Source organism: Strix aluco, chromosome 9, assembly GCF_031877795.1.
Source record: "Strix aluco isolate bStrAlu1 chromosome 9, bStrAlu1.hap1, whole genome shotgun sequence".
Taxonomy (NCBI): Eukaryota; Metazoa; Chordata; class Aves; order Strigiformes; family Strigidae; genus Strix; species Strix aluco.
In genome coordinates, this window is record NC_133939.1 from 4,809,189 (window position 1) to 4,824,211 (window position 15,023).

The window sequence follows — 15,023 nt, forward strand, 5'->3', positions numbered from 1 at the left end:
AAGGTTGGACCAGATGATCCCTGAGGTCCCTTCCAACCTGGTATTCTATGACTGCATCCCAGGATGGAGACATCCAACACCACTGAAGCAAGTGAAGGAAAAGCATGGACTGGTACATCCATAGAAATGCAAAGGGGACTCCTTCATGACACAGAGTATCTATGGAATATCTTGCAGAGGCAGGGTGCTCTTGGAAGCAGAGTTGCAAAGTCAAGCTACACATCGAAAAATTATGTTTGGCACTGAGGATGCCAAACAGAGGTAGCCCTGCATCCCAAAAGAGAGATACCCACATTCACACGAAAGGGTGGTCTTTCAGCTCAACACAAAAAAACCCATCCTCTAATGCCATGAAGAGCTTCCACACAGAAACAGCCCAAGGATGAGTGTGGCTCCAGTAAACCTGTCAGACCAGCGCCGACAGGTGTAAAATGTGATGTTTCATCAGAGTGAATTTGTAGCAAGTCTACCCTTGTAAGGATCTACCAAATAGTCATCAAGATACAGGAAAAATAGAACCTCTGCTTCCTAACAGGAACACCAATTGTGGTTATTGCTTGTCCCTTTACACCCTTTCAGCCGGAGATTTCCTGCCTCTACCTAAAGCCCCCTTAAATTGACAGTCATGTGTGGGCTTTTTTTCAAGTGTCAGTCTGTCAGAGTCCTGAGGTAGGTAAGAGTCGATTGTTTTCCAGACTCAGTACTAACTTTTCTTCTGTTCATGAGAAGGATCTCTGAAAAGTCATGGAAAAGGCAAGCTGGTTGGCAATACTGTACCTAAGTGTATTCATAAACCCTTGTAACCATTTCCATAATCCAGGCATCTGCTGCAATGGCAGAACCGACACTGAGGTGAGTAAAGACTACCAGAGGGAGGGATAAAGAAGCATGGCAAGGTAAGAAAGCTTGAGACTTTTTAATCAGACACCAAGAAAGGTGCTGCTTGGAGCTGTGAGCCTGTGGCAGTTAAATTTCACTCTGAGCCCCAGGACATGCTGTTGGATTGGTGGTGGTGTCAAAATGGACTGAGTTGCCAAATGAAAACAGAAATTACTAATACTTTTTCAGATCTGTGCAGCAGATTCAATGGACAACAAGCTGAGGATTTATACACAAAAGCATTAGGAAATTCAGAGTTTCAGAATGTGCCACAGAAGCAACTCTACAATGGCCATATTGATGGCCACATAGTTTATCTGTTGCTTTAAGGCTTAAACCAAGGCAAACAGGAAACAAAATACTTACCTTGACTGCAATTAAATGAAAATGATGACAATTCAGAATTTTGTAATGAGTTAGATAGATAATACTTTTCCTTTCACGTCTTTAAATTGTGGAGAAAAAAAAAAGTGACCCACATTTGTATAATCAAGCAATACAGTGAAAGTTAATTCACACACTACCAAAAAAAAAAAAGTGGAAGTGGCTTGACATTTTCCATTAACATTCCCCAAGTTGATGTGAGGTACTTCACGAAGAAGTAAGGACAATAAAAGTGTTACAGGTCAGGAACTCCACCTAACCCACCGTAAATGATGGCCTCTGTGCATCCATACCGTAAGTAATTTAAAGCAATACTCCATTTCTCAAGATAGCTAGAAGCAGCTTTTTAACCCTCCAATTGAGTAAGACTGAAGAACTTGCCTCTCAAAGGTATCATCCCCTTAAGAAGCCCCTGCATTATAACCTCGTGTTAAGTGGAAGAGTGGTATGTCTGAGCTCTTTCTGAATTAATTCTGATTAAAAAAAACAAAGGCTACTGCACACTTCGTAACATCATCATGGTTACCTAGGGAGAAGTTCTTGGATTCAAACTGTCAGTCTTTGGACTCTTTTCATCAAAGAAACAAACATTATCCCGCAAAGACAGATGCAGGTCCCCTAACATCCAGCACATACAGAGCTGCTTCAACTGTAGCACATGCAGTTTAGAACAAAAAAAAAAAACAAAACAGTGACTGTTGGGGGAGTGGTGTTGCTTTTTTTCATCCCTATTTAAAAGCCTAGCAAGAGTTCTAAAAGTCATCTTAAAGACTCAAGACAGTCTGCTATAATTGCTTGAATCACTTCAATTGTTCTAGCTGAGGTAATTGCTACCAAAAAAAGACTTATTTCCACAAAAAAGGGAAGAATAGATTAGATTGCCAAAAGTACAAGGATCATCTCATCAAAAGTTTAAAAGAAAAACTTCTAATGCCATTAGGATTTTCTCCGTCAAGAAGCTACAAGTGGCAGGATAGAGAAATCTTCACATACTGGCTGTATGTGCACTGCGCTTCCAGAGAACTACAGAAAGATTGATTCACTTCAGTTTTAAGGGACAGACCAAAAATATCAGGCAAGCAAGCTGAAACAGGACACTGATGTTTGGTGTATGTCACACCAAACCACAAACCTTGACTACTATGAAAAGAAATTCTTCCAAGAGAATTCCTTCCTACTACTAATCAGGACATGTATGATTTGGAACTAGAAAGAAAACTGAATCCCCTGCAGTATCAAGTTAAAGTTTCACATATGAATGCAAAGGTATTGTGGTCTGTCTCCGCCACACCAAAAAATACAAAAGGACCTGAAAGCAAAATCATATGGTCTGCACTGGGGACAAAAGGTCACAAGTGCCTTGTTCCATCTTGCCTCAATAAAAGAATCTGAGGAGAGGAGTTGGAGAAAGGCATACTGTGGGCCTGAGTGTGGGATGAGAGAGACACCAGCAGAGATCCCAGAACTGCCACCTCTGGAACAGAAAGACTGACATTTCTTCTTGTCCTGAGTCAAAGAGGCTAATCTGTCTACTCCTACCTCAGAGCTGAAATACAGCCAGGGATCTCCCTCACTCCCTCAACCTCTAACAGCTGAGGTTTAAGCCAAGCTATTCTGAGCTCCTGGGAAGGTAAGGCCAGGTAGGTTAAAATGAAGCATGCCAACAATATTGAACAGAGAGCATTGATCGAAGAGAGGAGACAAAAAAAGATAGATAAATAACTCATCTGAGCCTGAGCTCACTAATGTGAAAGCTGCATTGCATCATAAGCCCTTGAGCTTTCAAATCCCCTCCCCAGAGCAGGAGAGCACATCCATACCCATGTATTTCAATAATGCATCAGACAAAAAAAGGCTTTTTTGGCCAATGTTACTGAGCAACTTCAACCAGAGGACTGTTATAGGTCACTTCTTAAATACACCCCACACAATTCACTAAATATATATCGCATGCTCACATGTAGTATCGCATAAATACATGCACCAAATTATCCCACTGACTGGACAGATTCACCTCTTGGCTAGTTGTTCCACAGGCATCTGGCCTACAAAACTCAGAGTTTAGAAGTGGACACGGACAAGGGGGAGGCCAGCCCCAGCCATTGTCACTGTTAGAACAGGACATGGTGCAACTCCTGCTAAATTCACTGCAAGGGTCAGTGAATTCAGGACAATCAGGTTAGATTCTGAGAGTTATTCTGAAGGACCAATGCACTTAATCTCTTTGCAAGTTGACTGTCCAGTCTACTCAGTCAAGTAGTCATTAGAATAGTCTCTCATAGAAGTGGAGGGGCAACTTGGAAAGCAGTGTTTTCAGGAAGGGAAAGTTTCCCAAAATATTATGATTCTCTATGAACTGAAGGGGTATTTGTACAAATGACATTTTCAAATGAGGACCATCTCCTTACAGAAGTCTCAAATCTGCAGAGGAATGTCTGTCTTCGGAAAATAGTCTGGAAAATCCTCTAGTAGTAGTCTGTCTTTCTGATAAAAGGTCAAGCCCATTCTATAACACTACAGCAAAAACCTATTTAAAATAAATACATACATATATTTGATGGAGTACATTGTGTGCAGCTCTGTAATAGAACCATGCAGCTAGACAAAACCAAAGAGTTTTCCAAGAGAGGTCAATATGTTTATGGTAGATGTGTCACTGTAGCTGTGATGGCCTAAGGACATAAGCAAATCAGCATTTGCAGGGAGAGATCAAATCTTATTAGACCATAATATTTTAGTTAGGGACAAAAACCCACAAAAAACAGAAAAGCCTTTGGGCAGAAAAGCCTTTCTTTAGGTCTACAACAGAAATTAAAAACTTCAAAGCTAAGTATCAGTTGAGAAAAATAGCTTTGAATTTAACTAGATATTTTAATCTCTTCCACATCTGAGACTATAGGTAGGTGGTACCTGTGGAGGAAATAAAAATCTTGTTAGCAGATGGAAGAGCGGGGGGAAAAAGGTCAGAGCTGCACCTCCTGTAAGAAACAGATAATTCACCTGAGGAAATTGGACGGGTTAGCAACATGAATAGGTGAGCAATGTGGAGGAGGAGGGAAAGTGAAATACAATGTTTACAAAACCAATACTTCAATAACTGAATCCAGGACTTTTAATATCAAATAATGTTATGAATTTAATGGCCTAGATTAGACTTTCCAAGGTGTTTGCATTTCTCCTCAAGGATAATAGTCATTGAGTGGCTTTCTCCTTTTTGATCTTTTTTTGGTAGAAGAACCTTATTTCTTCCTTTCTGTTGCAGCAGTATCAATTATGAAGGCAGGATTTGATTGTGTATCTAAACATATATATTTTGTCCAGTCACCCAAAAAACTGTGCAAAATGACTGAATTTGTGGATGAGAGGAGAGCAACAGATGCCATTTATCCTGCCTTTAGCAGGGTTTTCAACAGTCTCCCACAATATTCTTGTATCCGAATTGGGAAGTTATGACCTGGATGGCTAGACAACTAGATGGGTGGAGAAGTGGTTGAACCACTGGGCTCAGAGCACAGCGGTTAATGGATCATCCTCTACCTGGGGGCTGGTGCTGAGGGAGTACGACAGAAGTCTAACTGGAACACGTCCAGTTTCCATCTTTATCAGACAGCTGGAGGGGGTGAGAGAGTGTGCTTCTGTCAAGTGTGCAGATGAAACCAAACTGGCGAGGAGAGCACTTAAAGACATCAGGGCAAGACTGGTATTGACAGTCTGGAGGACTGGGCTAACAGTACACCCAAAACTCAACCTGGACAAATGCAAAGACCTGCCCTTGGCAGAGGAATAAATCCCTGCACGAACACAGGCTGGAGACCGGCCAGTCAGAGAACAGGCTCTGTGGAAAAGGACGTCAGGGTCTTAGAAGACAGCAGACTGGATGTGAGGCAGTCATGTGCCTGAGCAGCAAAGGCCATCAGCACCCTGGGCTACACAAATAGGAATACAACAGTACACCAAGGAAAGCGATGATACCCTTTAAACTGTGTGCATCTTAGCCCATATCTGGAATACTATGTCTAGTTTTGGCCCTCTCAATGCGAGAGAGGTATTAATAAACTAGAACAAGCTCAGCAGAGGACGACCAGCATAGTTGGGGGGCTGGGAACACTTCCCCTGTGAGACTTTTTGCAGAGCCATACAGTGGGAGGACAACTGACAATAGTCATGAACTGAAGCGAGAGGACCTGATTGCCTACAACGAGTAATTATTCATGAAACAGGTTGCTGAGAGAACCTACGCAGTCTCCAGCCTTGGTGGTTTTCAAGACCAGACCAGAAAAGCCCCGAGCAATGTGGTCTGATCCCAAAGCTGCTCTTGCTCCAAGCAGGAGGTTGCAATGAGACTTCCTGAGGTCCCTCTCAGCCTGATTCCATGATTGACCAACATTGTTTCTCTTCTCTGAACCTCTTCCAGTCCTAATACATCCTTCTTGAGATTTTGGGGTGGAGGTTGAGAGGGAAAGAGAAACCAGAATCATGCAAAGTATTCCAAATTTTGGCAAACTACAGTCTTATAAAGGACACATTATTTGTTTTATTCTCTATTCTCTCCCCTCAGAGTTTTAAGACTGGATTTGGTTTTTTTGACCCCATTAATCATTAAGATGAGGTTTTCATGGAATCATCTCTGATAACCCTAAGGTCTTGCTCCTTAGCAGCAATGGTCAGCTCACAGCCCATCATTTTACGTATGAAGCAACGGCCACTTCCTCTGTACGTTCATCACTTTGCAATCATGTACATTTAACGAGCCTGGAGTTGTTCTAAGCATAATGAGCAATTGGCTCCTGTAGAAACTTCATAGCAGAACCACAGGACCAGTAAAGTGCTTCAGCAAATACCCCACAGGAGCTACTAATAAGCTCAAACAGAGGGATGAGAAACACCTTTTGTAACATTCACCCTTCCTTTCCAATGAAGGTGTTGTGGGGACAACACACCACTAGTGTTGCTTTAACTTAAATTCCTCACTCTGACAACCTTCTGGGTTAGCAAACAGGTTGCACCATCCTCTTCTTTATGAGATCTGCTAAAACTCAAAAGATTTACTAATGAGATATTCTTAAGATAACGTGCTGGGTTTGTGCATGGTGAGGAGGGGGCTACAGCAGTGGCTCCTGTGAGAAGCTTCTCGAAGCTCCCCCGGCTCCAAGTCGCACCCACCTCTGGCCAAGGCCGAGCCAATTAGTGACAGTGGCTGCACCTCTGCAATAACCTGTTTAAGAAGAGGAACCTGGGAGGAGGAGTTGGAGTTGTGAGGGAGACACATCTGCAAACACCGAGGTCAGTGGAAGAAAGGAGGAGGAGGCTGGGGAGATGTACTGGAGCAGAGACCCCCCTGCAGCCTGTGGTGAGAGGACAGGCTGTGCCCTGCACCCCTGGAGGTCACCGGGGGAGCAGATGCTGACTTGCAGCCCGTGGGGGACCCCACACCGGAGTAGGGGGCTGTGACCAAAGAAGGCTGGGAGGACTCTGAGGGCAACCCTTGCTGGAGCAGTCTGGTGCTGGGAGGGACCCACACTGGAGCAGTGCAGGCAGAGCTGCAGCCCCTGGGAAGGACTCACGTCAGAGAAAGCTCATGTAGGACTGTCTCCCATGAGGGGGAACCCACGCTGGAGCAGGGAAAGAGAGTGAGGAGTCCTGTCCCTGAGGAGGAAGGAGCAGCAGAAACAGCAAGTGACAAACTGACCACAACCCCCATTTCTCCTGACCTCTGTGCCACTGCAGGGGAAGAGGGAGACAAATCAGGAGCAAAGCTGAGCCCAGGAAGAAGGAGGGGTGGGGGAAGGTGTTTTTAAGATGTGGTAATAGTTTTCACTGTCCTACTCCAATTGGAAAATTAAGTGGTGGTGTTCAAATTAAATTGATGTTCTTTTTTTCCTGAATTGAGTCTGTCTTTTGCCCATGACCATAACTGGTGAGTCAACCCTCACTGTCCTTATCTCAATCCCTACGCCTTTCATTTTATTTTCTCCTCCCCATCCCTGAGGGGGAAGGAGTGAGCGAGTGGCTGTGAGGTGCTCAGTTGCCCTCTAGGCTCAAACCATGACAGAATTTCCGATTTTGTCTTTTGTTTACAAGTTACATAAACAGATGACCTGTTCTCTTTACATGCTTCTTTAAAGCTTCATCTAAAGAAGCTCCACGTTTGTGAGCACATCTGTCCATCTGAGGAAGAATGTATGCCATCATAGAAAACACTGTTCAAAAGCTTTCAAAAAGGAAGATGACATGGCCAAAAAACCCCAGGATTTAAAATAGTGTGTCCCAAAGTAAGTCCAGAAACTGTGATGAAAATTGAAAGTCAATACTAAGCTTGGTCAGCACGCTTGAGAGGAACACATGGTCCTGTCCGTTCTTACAGACTCACTAGCCCATGCTTGAGGTGTCGGTCTTAGTGTAGAGATCTTAAGGTAATTAAAAAAATATATATATATATATCAATCTACTAGTGCTATATATATAGCACATTCATACCAAGGGTGTACACACAGACAAAGACTAAGAAGTAAATCAAAGCCATTAATAACAAACACACAAAACTTGCCACCAAAAACCCACAGTGTGTACTTCAAGTGATATAATCAAGAAAACTGCATCTGATAACCCTGAAGAACTAAAATGAGGGATAACCTCATAACACAGAACTTTTTCTGCATTTTCCAATAAATTTGCTATTCTGTAAAATAAATGAAAATAAAAGAGAAAGCCTCAACTACTATGTGTAATAGAGAATTGCTTCTGTATGTTCCCATTGATGGGCCAGCAATGGCAAAGACGACTGAAGAACAGCAAATCCCACAGAGCAGGCAGCAGCACTGACTGCTGAAGCTCTCAATCTATATGTAGGACACAGTGTATGTCAATTACATTAATTTTTAAGATGTGTTAATAGATCTTCTGAGGCATTTAGTTAATAGTATGCTGCAACTCTTCCGTTCACATTAAGAGATTATCAGTTACCAAAAGGATGGTTTAAAATGCATTACAACTTTCAAAACAAAGTGGTCATGCTTACTGAGATTATTCTTGTACCCAGAAGAACGTTGTAATATGACAATAATAACAAAAGTGTAATGTTCATGTAAGTAGCTAGTGAAAGAAAAAATAATAGCTATTATGAGCTCATTTTTATGTCCCTTTTTAAACACTCCAAACATTGTTTTTATATCAATCTGATAAATATTTCATTCTACAAGTCCTCATAAAGTTTGACATAGGGCTCATTAAAAGCCTATTTATGTGACCACAAGATGATTAGACAAAAAACAGTTTGTAGTCAATTTTAAATAGATGCATAACAAAACAAAACTAAATGACACATACTGGAGGCCTGCCAGGACGGCCCCTTTTTCTTTTTCCTTTGACTTCTGCTTCTTCAAGCTCACTGCCAGCATCTGAATGTGCAGTAGTTTCATTTGTAGAATCCCTAGGGGGGGGAAAAACACTAGATAAATTAAAATGATTTGAAATCAACAAGTAATCTATAACTGACTGATTAAATATTTAGTCCTAAAACAGAAAAAAAAAAGTCAGCATTAAAAGGCTTGCCACATTTATTCTGCAAACTCAGGAACTAAGCATTGTTAGCCCTGGCAAAAAGCCTTACCTTTTCATGGGCTGGAATCTCATTTTATAGACTGGAAGTTATTTAAATTAACAGCTTCTTTTGAAACCACGTTACACTTAAAAAACTGGCTACATTAAACAGCACATTCTCAACATATCCATCCCACAATGTATTCACTAGTATCAACTTTCTTCTAGTAACTACTTCCCAGCAGCTTTCAAGGCCATGAGAAAGCAAGCTGGAGTCCAATCCAGCCATCACATCATTAGAACAGTTACACAAGTTCCCGCTCGGGTTACATTGTGATTTTAGTCACACTCGAAGACAATGGTATTGTGCAGCTGTTAATAAAGAGAGGATTAACACTGACCATGAGGCACCAACCAGAAAACTCACTTCGATCTGAAGACATGTATGATTCTTGCAGTTAGAAAAACATTTTTACTCGTACAATGAAAAAAACCTTAACACTGCTCAATGACCGTTAGCAGAGAAGTCCACAGTATAATTTTTCTATCATTCCTCTTTTAGACTTAAGACCATAATAAGAGAAAAAACATTACCCCAATTTCCACCCACCCCACAAGAGCCAGGTGCACAGGTACTTCTCTGCCTTCAAAACAGGCCTGGCTGCTTGAAGAAACAGCTTGAAATTGATCTTCTGAGGCATTAGAATTTGCCCAAGAGGACCCCACAAGCAAAACCATTCCTGTTACTGATGTGCTTCATTTTTAGTTTGCAAGACCACCAGTGCACGAGATCTCTGTAAATGAAAGACTAACTCTAATAATGTCCTAGATAACTCAAAGATGGGTCAAGTCTAGCTCTACAGCGTTTTCTTTAAATCCAGTATCATTTCCTTGAAGTGAAAGGAGTTAAATTGTTGTAACACTTGTGCAAGAGAAAGGTGAAAATCAGATCTATTCCATTATTTTGTACAGCCTCAAACATAAAAGGTGGCATTGGTGATCTGTTTTACAGAAACGGAGAAACTTCATCAAGCCAAGATCTACACAGATCTTTCACACTGTCTGGGGGCTTTTTTTGTTTGTTTTATAAATCAGGAATACTCCACAAGTTTGCTGTATCACCAGGATAGATATTTAGTAATTCAGAAAGATACAAACATCATTGTATCAGAATCAAGAATGTTCTGATACTTCTCTTTACTAAAATTCCTGTATTGTTCTAGGTCTGCTCTAACCCAAATAATTCTGCAGAACTGTGATGAATTTCTAATATTAAGACATCACTTCCAACTTTTCCAATTTGCAAGCACAAATACACAAAGGGGCCCACAGAATCCTCTACAAAAGCTAGAATGCAGTAGAACATCTATGAATCTCCTTTTGTGAAAGTAACTTCAATGGATTATCTCCAAATACTCTACACACCCCAGAAAATCATGCATCCTAGATTAAAAAATAGCATTCAAGTACATTTGAGTTCCCAAATTTCTGTGCTTGTAAAACAGTATCTCTACAAAATACTGAAAATGCAACTTTGTTGTGATAAAATTAAAGAGAAGTAGCTTTCTGCTTCATGAAGTACAAAATTTTAAAAACACAATATCGAGCTATGGATTTGAAAAAAAAAAATCTGTAAAAAGTTTAAAAGCAAATAAAAGATATCCTACACAATTCAAAATTACTTGGTAAAATAGGGCCACACTAGTGAAAAACAATGCAGTGAATACAGCTGAAAACAATGTCGATGTGGATGGACGTATCCAGCCTTTACTCAAATACCAGCCATCACATCGCAACTCAATTTGACAAAAATGTGTATTGCCTCACAATGACTTTTTTTTTAAAAATAACTTTTGAATAAAGAAGTGAGGAACTCCATGAAAATATCTGCTGTTTTCTATTGCTGTAGAGAAATTAAAGCCATTCTCTTTTGCTCTCTGCAGAAAAAAAACAAGCTTCTCTCTGGTCTACGCAGTTCCTTACGGAAAAACTTTAGACATGGTGTAGTCTAAGCAATACCTCCATTCCTGGGGAAATGCTGTACCTTTGCTAGCTTACAAAACTGCACCCCTAATATCACCAGGATAAAGATTTTTGTCTATTAAAACCAAATTCAGCAGTCCTCCTAGGCAAATGGCTCAAACACTTCCCTTGAAACACTAGAGCTGTATAAATAAACTGTACTATTTTGCATGCCTTTAGTCCACAGAGAACTTGACTTTGCTACAGCCTCTGTCCAGGTCTAGCAAAACCTAATGAGATTTATGTATATAGCTCTGGAAATTTCAATTGCTTTGAAACATTGCATATGCAAGGAACAGTTTAATTATTAATCACCTTCTCTTCTTTGTTGTCTTAAACCGGATAACCATGCTTCTCTAATATTTTTCTGGTAAAACTTCTCTAGTTTGCTGGAAGCCTTTTGGGAAAGGCTCAATAAACCAGTATGAAGGGTGAGATTCATCTAATTTAAATGAGACATATATAATGCAGAAAACAGAAAAGGTACAACATACCTCATGCTAAGGTCAGTGTCCAAAATTGGTCAGTTTATGTCTTATAAATTTTCCTTTCTCTCCATTGATGGTAAGGTGATCTAGACAAGCAACTCAAATATAAATGTTTAAAATTAAATAAGATGAATCTCACCCTAACAATATGTGAGGCAGAGAGGAGATGTCTTTCCAGCAAAGACTAAGTATGTAAGGAGTAAGGGGAAAACGTCAGAAAGTAAGTTCCCTTCAATCCTTACATGATTTGGAGTAGGGAGACAGGATTATGGACAACCTACAGTCTTTGGCTGATTTAACATAAAAATAAACATCACTTCAAGCAGCAGCGAATTCTGTCTGAATCAAGCCCTGAACTGCAGCCTTGAGTCCCTTCAGTTTGGGAGGCAGTGCTTCTTGCTTCTGTCAAAGCCTTACAGTTGCTCTGGATACACACACACACACATCCCTTTTCTTCTTATTTCTGATCTCAGAGGAGTAAAGCATCTCTCAACTGCCTGCAGTTCTGTCAGGTTTTTAACCCTCTTTGAGAAGAGCATCTGGCCAGCATCCAATCCCTCATTCCCTACACATCTTGCAGAACTGCTAGGAAGTAATCTATCTGGTGGCAGACATCCACAGCTTAATAGGCCAGAATTATCCTATCCCTATTTAACACGTGTATGACTAGTAACCTGAGGGGAAAATCTAGGCTTAGTCACAATTTATCTTTCCTGAAGCTGTTGGGAGGGAAAATAATATGGGCCTAAGGATCTAAGCATCTAAGAAGAGGAGAGGTGGCAGCGCCTAAGGCTAAACCTTTCCTCTCTAAGACACCTTTGACATGATAGAGACATAGGAGAATATGGCAGAGTGTGGGAGACCTACAAGACTGGGGTGGGCAGAGCAAAGCAGACAAGTGAGAACCCCTTTTAGGGGCTCAGATTTATTCTGCTTTTCTTTCTCGTTTCTGTGGTGGCTAAAGCAACCTAAGAAAACCAGCAGTAACTCCAGGATCCTTCCTAAAAACTCCAGATATTATTCCAAAGTTATAATAACCAGCCACTGAAACTAACCACATGGTAATGAAGAATTAACAGATTACTGGGCAGCCCGTTACCATGTCATACTTCTGAAGAACCTATTTCCATAGACACAGTAAATTTCACATCTCTGCAAAATGAATCAAAAGAAATTTACCTTCCTTCTACTATTACATAAAACCCTGGCTATAGAGCTTATACCACCCTCCTTAAAAACACACCACACCAGAAACCTATGTTCATGTATCTGGTTTTGTAAATAAAAACACTTCTACAAGCTTTTATCGGTGTTGCTGAGGTGGCTCAAGGTTCTGGCAGAGATAAATTCAGTAATTGCTACCACCAGACTCAGCCTTGTGAAAAAAAGCATTCATGAAGAAAAATGGCTAAATGCACAGGCTCATGAATCATGGATGAATCAGCTCTCATGGTTGATCTTCAAAATCTAAAGAGGAACATGCCTCATAGCAAATATGAGTCATCCCATTGAGAGAAGACTCATAACAGTCAGTCACCCAGGTCAAACACACCAGAGGTTCTTTCCCTACATCTGAAACACCAGTAAGTGACATCCTGTCTTCATTGCATTCTGAAGTCACTTCTGTGAATCCAGAAAGATTAAAGAGTTCTCCTTTCATGTTCCCTCAACAGAGAAGAATTTGGGAGGGAATATTTGATACGGTCCTAAGCCAAGTACCTTAATATATCAAATTGACTTTAGGACTCTTTCTTTAAAGATGGTAGCCAAAAAGATTAGAAAACGTTATGAAAAATTAGAAATAAAATACAATGTGGTAGATTATGATAACCCTTCAAAGCTGCTTATTTAAGAGCCAGAAAGCAAGCTTTGGTGCTCTCTGTGTGGAACCAGACTGTGGCTTCCCAAATCTAAGTGCGTGAAGCCAATAGCCCTAAACCAAAGACTACTTCAGGTCTTTTCACCCTTAGGCAGACTCCTTTCTGATTGAAGTCTGGCTGGGACCTACTGAATTAGCAGTTATTTTCTTTGATACCTCGTCCACACTAGACAATGTTCTGAGCCCTCAGGAGAGTCTCAAAACCTTCATGTGCAAATCCTGCTGATTGTTTTGTAGAAAGGAAGATCTCATCTTGTTTACGAGCAACCAAAACTATGTATATTACTGATGATGACGACTTCTCACCAGCACTTCCAAACAGTGGCATTAAATGATTCCCAGCTCTACCAAGAAAAACAACATACATGTTTTCTTTCATTTTTTAATGTTGCATAATATTGGGGGCTCACAATCATCTTCTGATTAAAGAATATGCCTACATCTTTAACATCCCTCAGGTTTCTCAGATGGTGTGCAGAGTTACCAAATCTAGTAATATGCACTTTTTAAACATTAAACTCTCTGATATTTCATTCACTTCTTAAGGCCATCTAGCTTCTTGAACTGGGAACAAGAATATCTCTTTCCTACCATTGCTGTGACAAAATCTCCCAGTTTTTTGTCCTTGGCACACCTCACAAGCACACTCTCACTTCTTGAATGTGGCACATCCAGAAAAATATGAACCAAGAAAATTTTTTTCCACAACTACCCTCAAAGCTAACCAGATCCTACCCAGGGCTGACGCTCCCCCTTCAGTGCTACCTATCAGGGTCATCCCTGTCTTTAGCCACATGCCCACCCACAGCAGAAATTAACTTTCTTTGAAAGAGGTTTTGCAAATGTAAGAAAAAATTGCAAGGCAGAGCATGTTATTATTAAGGTTAGACAAATAACTTTACAATTGTCTAAGCATTCAGTTTCTTAAAGGCACTTGAAATCTTCGTTTTGGAACACCACTCAACCTTGATAAACTGAGGCTCTTTTTCACCCTGTGGTAATTCCTATTTTCATATGTTTATTCCAAGCGAAAAACTTAACATCAGACAATTACCACATGCATTTGGTTTAAGTGGCAAGTGGTGGCAGTGGGGTGGCCGCAGGGTGGGCTCTGTGAGGAGCAGCCAGGACTGCCTGGGGGGTGAGAGACCAGCCCTGGGGGCAGCAGGAGGGAGAAGGTGCCTGGCATGGACACCCCATGGCCCCGGGGGAGCCGGCACTGGAGCAGGTATCTGCACCACAGCCCTCCGAGAGCCCCGCGCTGGGGCTGCGAGTCGAGGACTCAGGATTGAAGGGGTCAAGTTGACCAGGGAAGAGCGCGGGGGGGAGAGGGAACATGTTTTGGGTTTTGTCTTTGGTTCTCACCATCATTCGAATCTTTTTTAATTGGCAATAAATTAATTTTCCCCAAGTTGGGTCTGTTTTGCCCATGAGGGCAATTGGTAAGTGATTTCCCTTTCTCTATCTTGCCCCACAAGCTTTTTCCTCTTGTGTTCTCCCCCTGTCCTGTTGAGGAGGAGAGTGACAGAGCAGTTGGGTGGGTGTCTGGCAGCCAGCCAAGGTCAATCCACATCAAATGAAGCTCCATTTTATTCCTGTTTCTAAAATTCCTTTCTTAACTCTACTTGATTTACTCTAGCTACTCTCATTACAGACTTCCACTCTATTCTTTCCACTAGTTCACTTTATCCAGGTACAGTGATGTTCCCATTTGTATAAGCCACTCCTATTTCCCAGCAAGATCAGAACATGCTAATGCCACTTGCTGTCTTCAGTTGCAGAAGCCAAAGGCTTTTTGCACAATAAAAACAGCTCTTTGTAAAAAAGAGTAC

The 15,023-nt window shown here is 41.2% G+C and overlaps 1 protein-coding gene across 1 annotated transcript in view; it reads right to left on the minus strand.

The window, feature by feature from the left end:
• Nucleotides 1–15,023, minus strand: part of STAG1 (STAG1 cohesin complex component) — a 203,465-nt gene that overhangs the window by 143,659 nt on the left and 44,783 nt on the right. Inside the window, exon 3 of the mRNA XM_074833498.1 lies at nucleotides 8,590–8,692. Coding sequence (XP_074689599.1) covers nucleotides 8,590–8,692 — 103 coding nt within the window. The remainder of the gene's footprint in view (nucleotides 1–8,589; nucleotides 8,693–15,023) is intronic.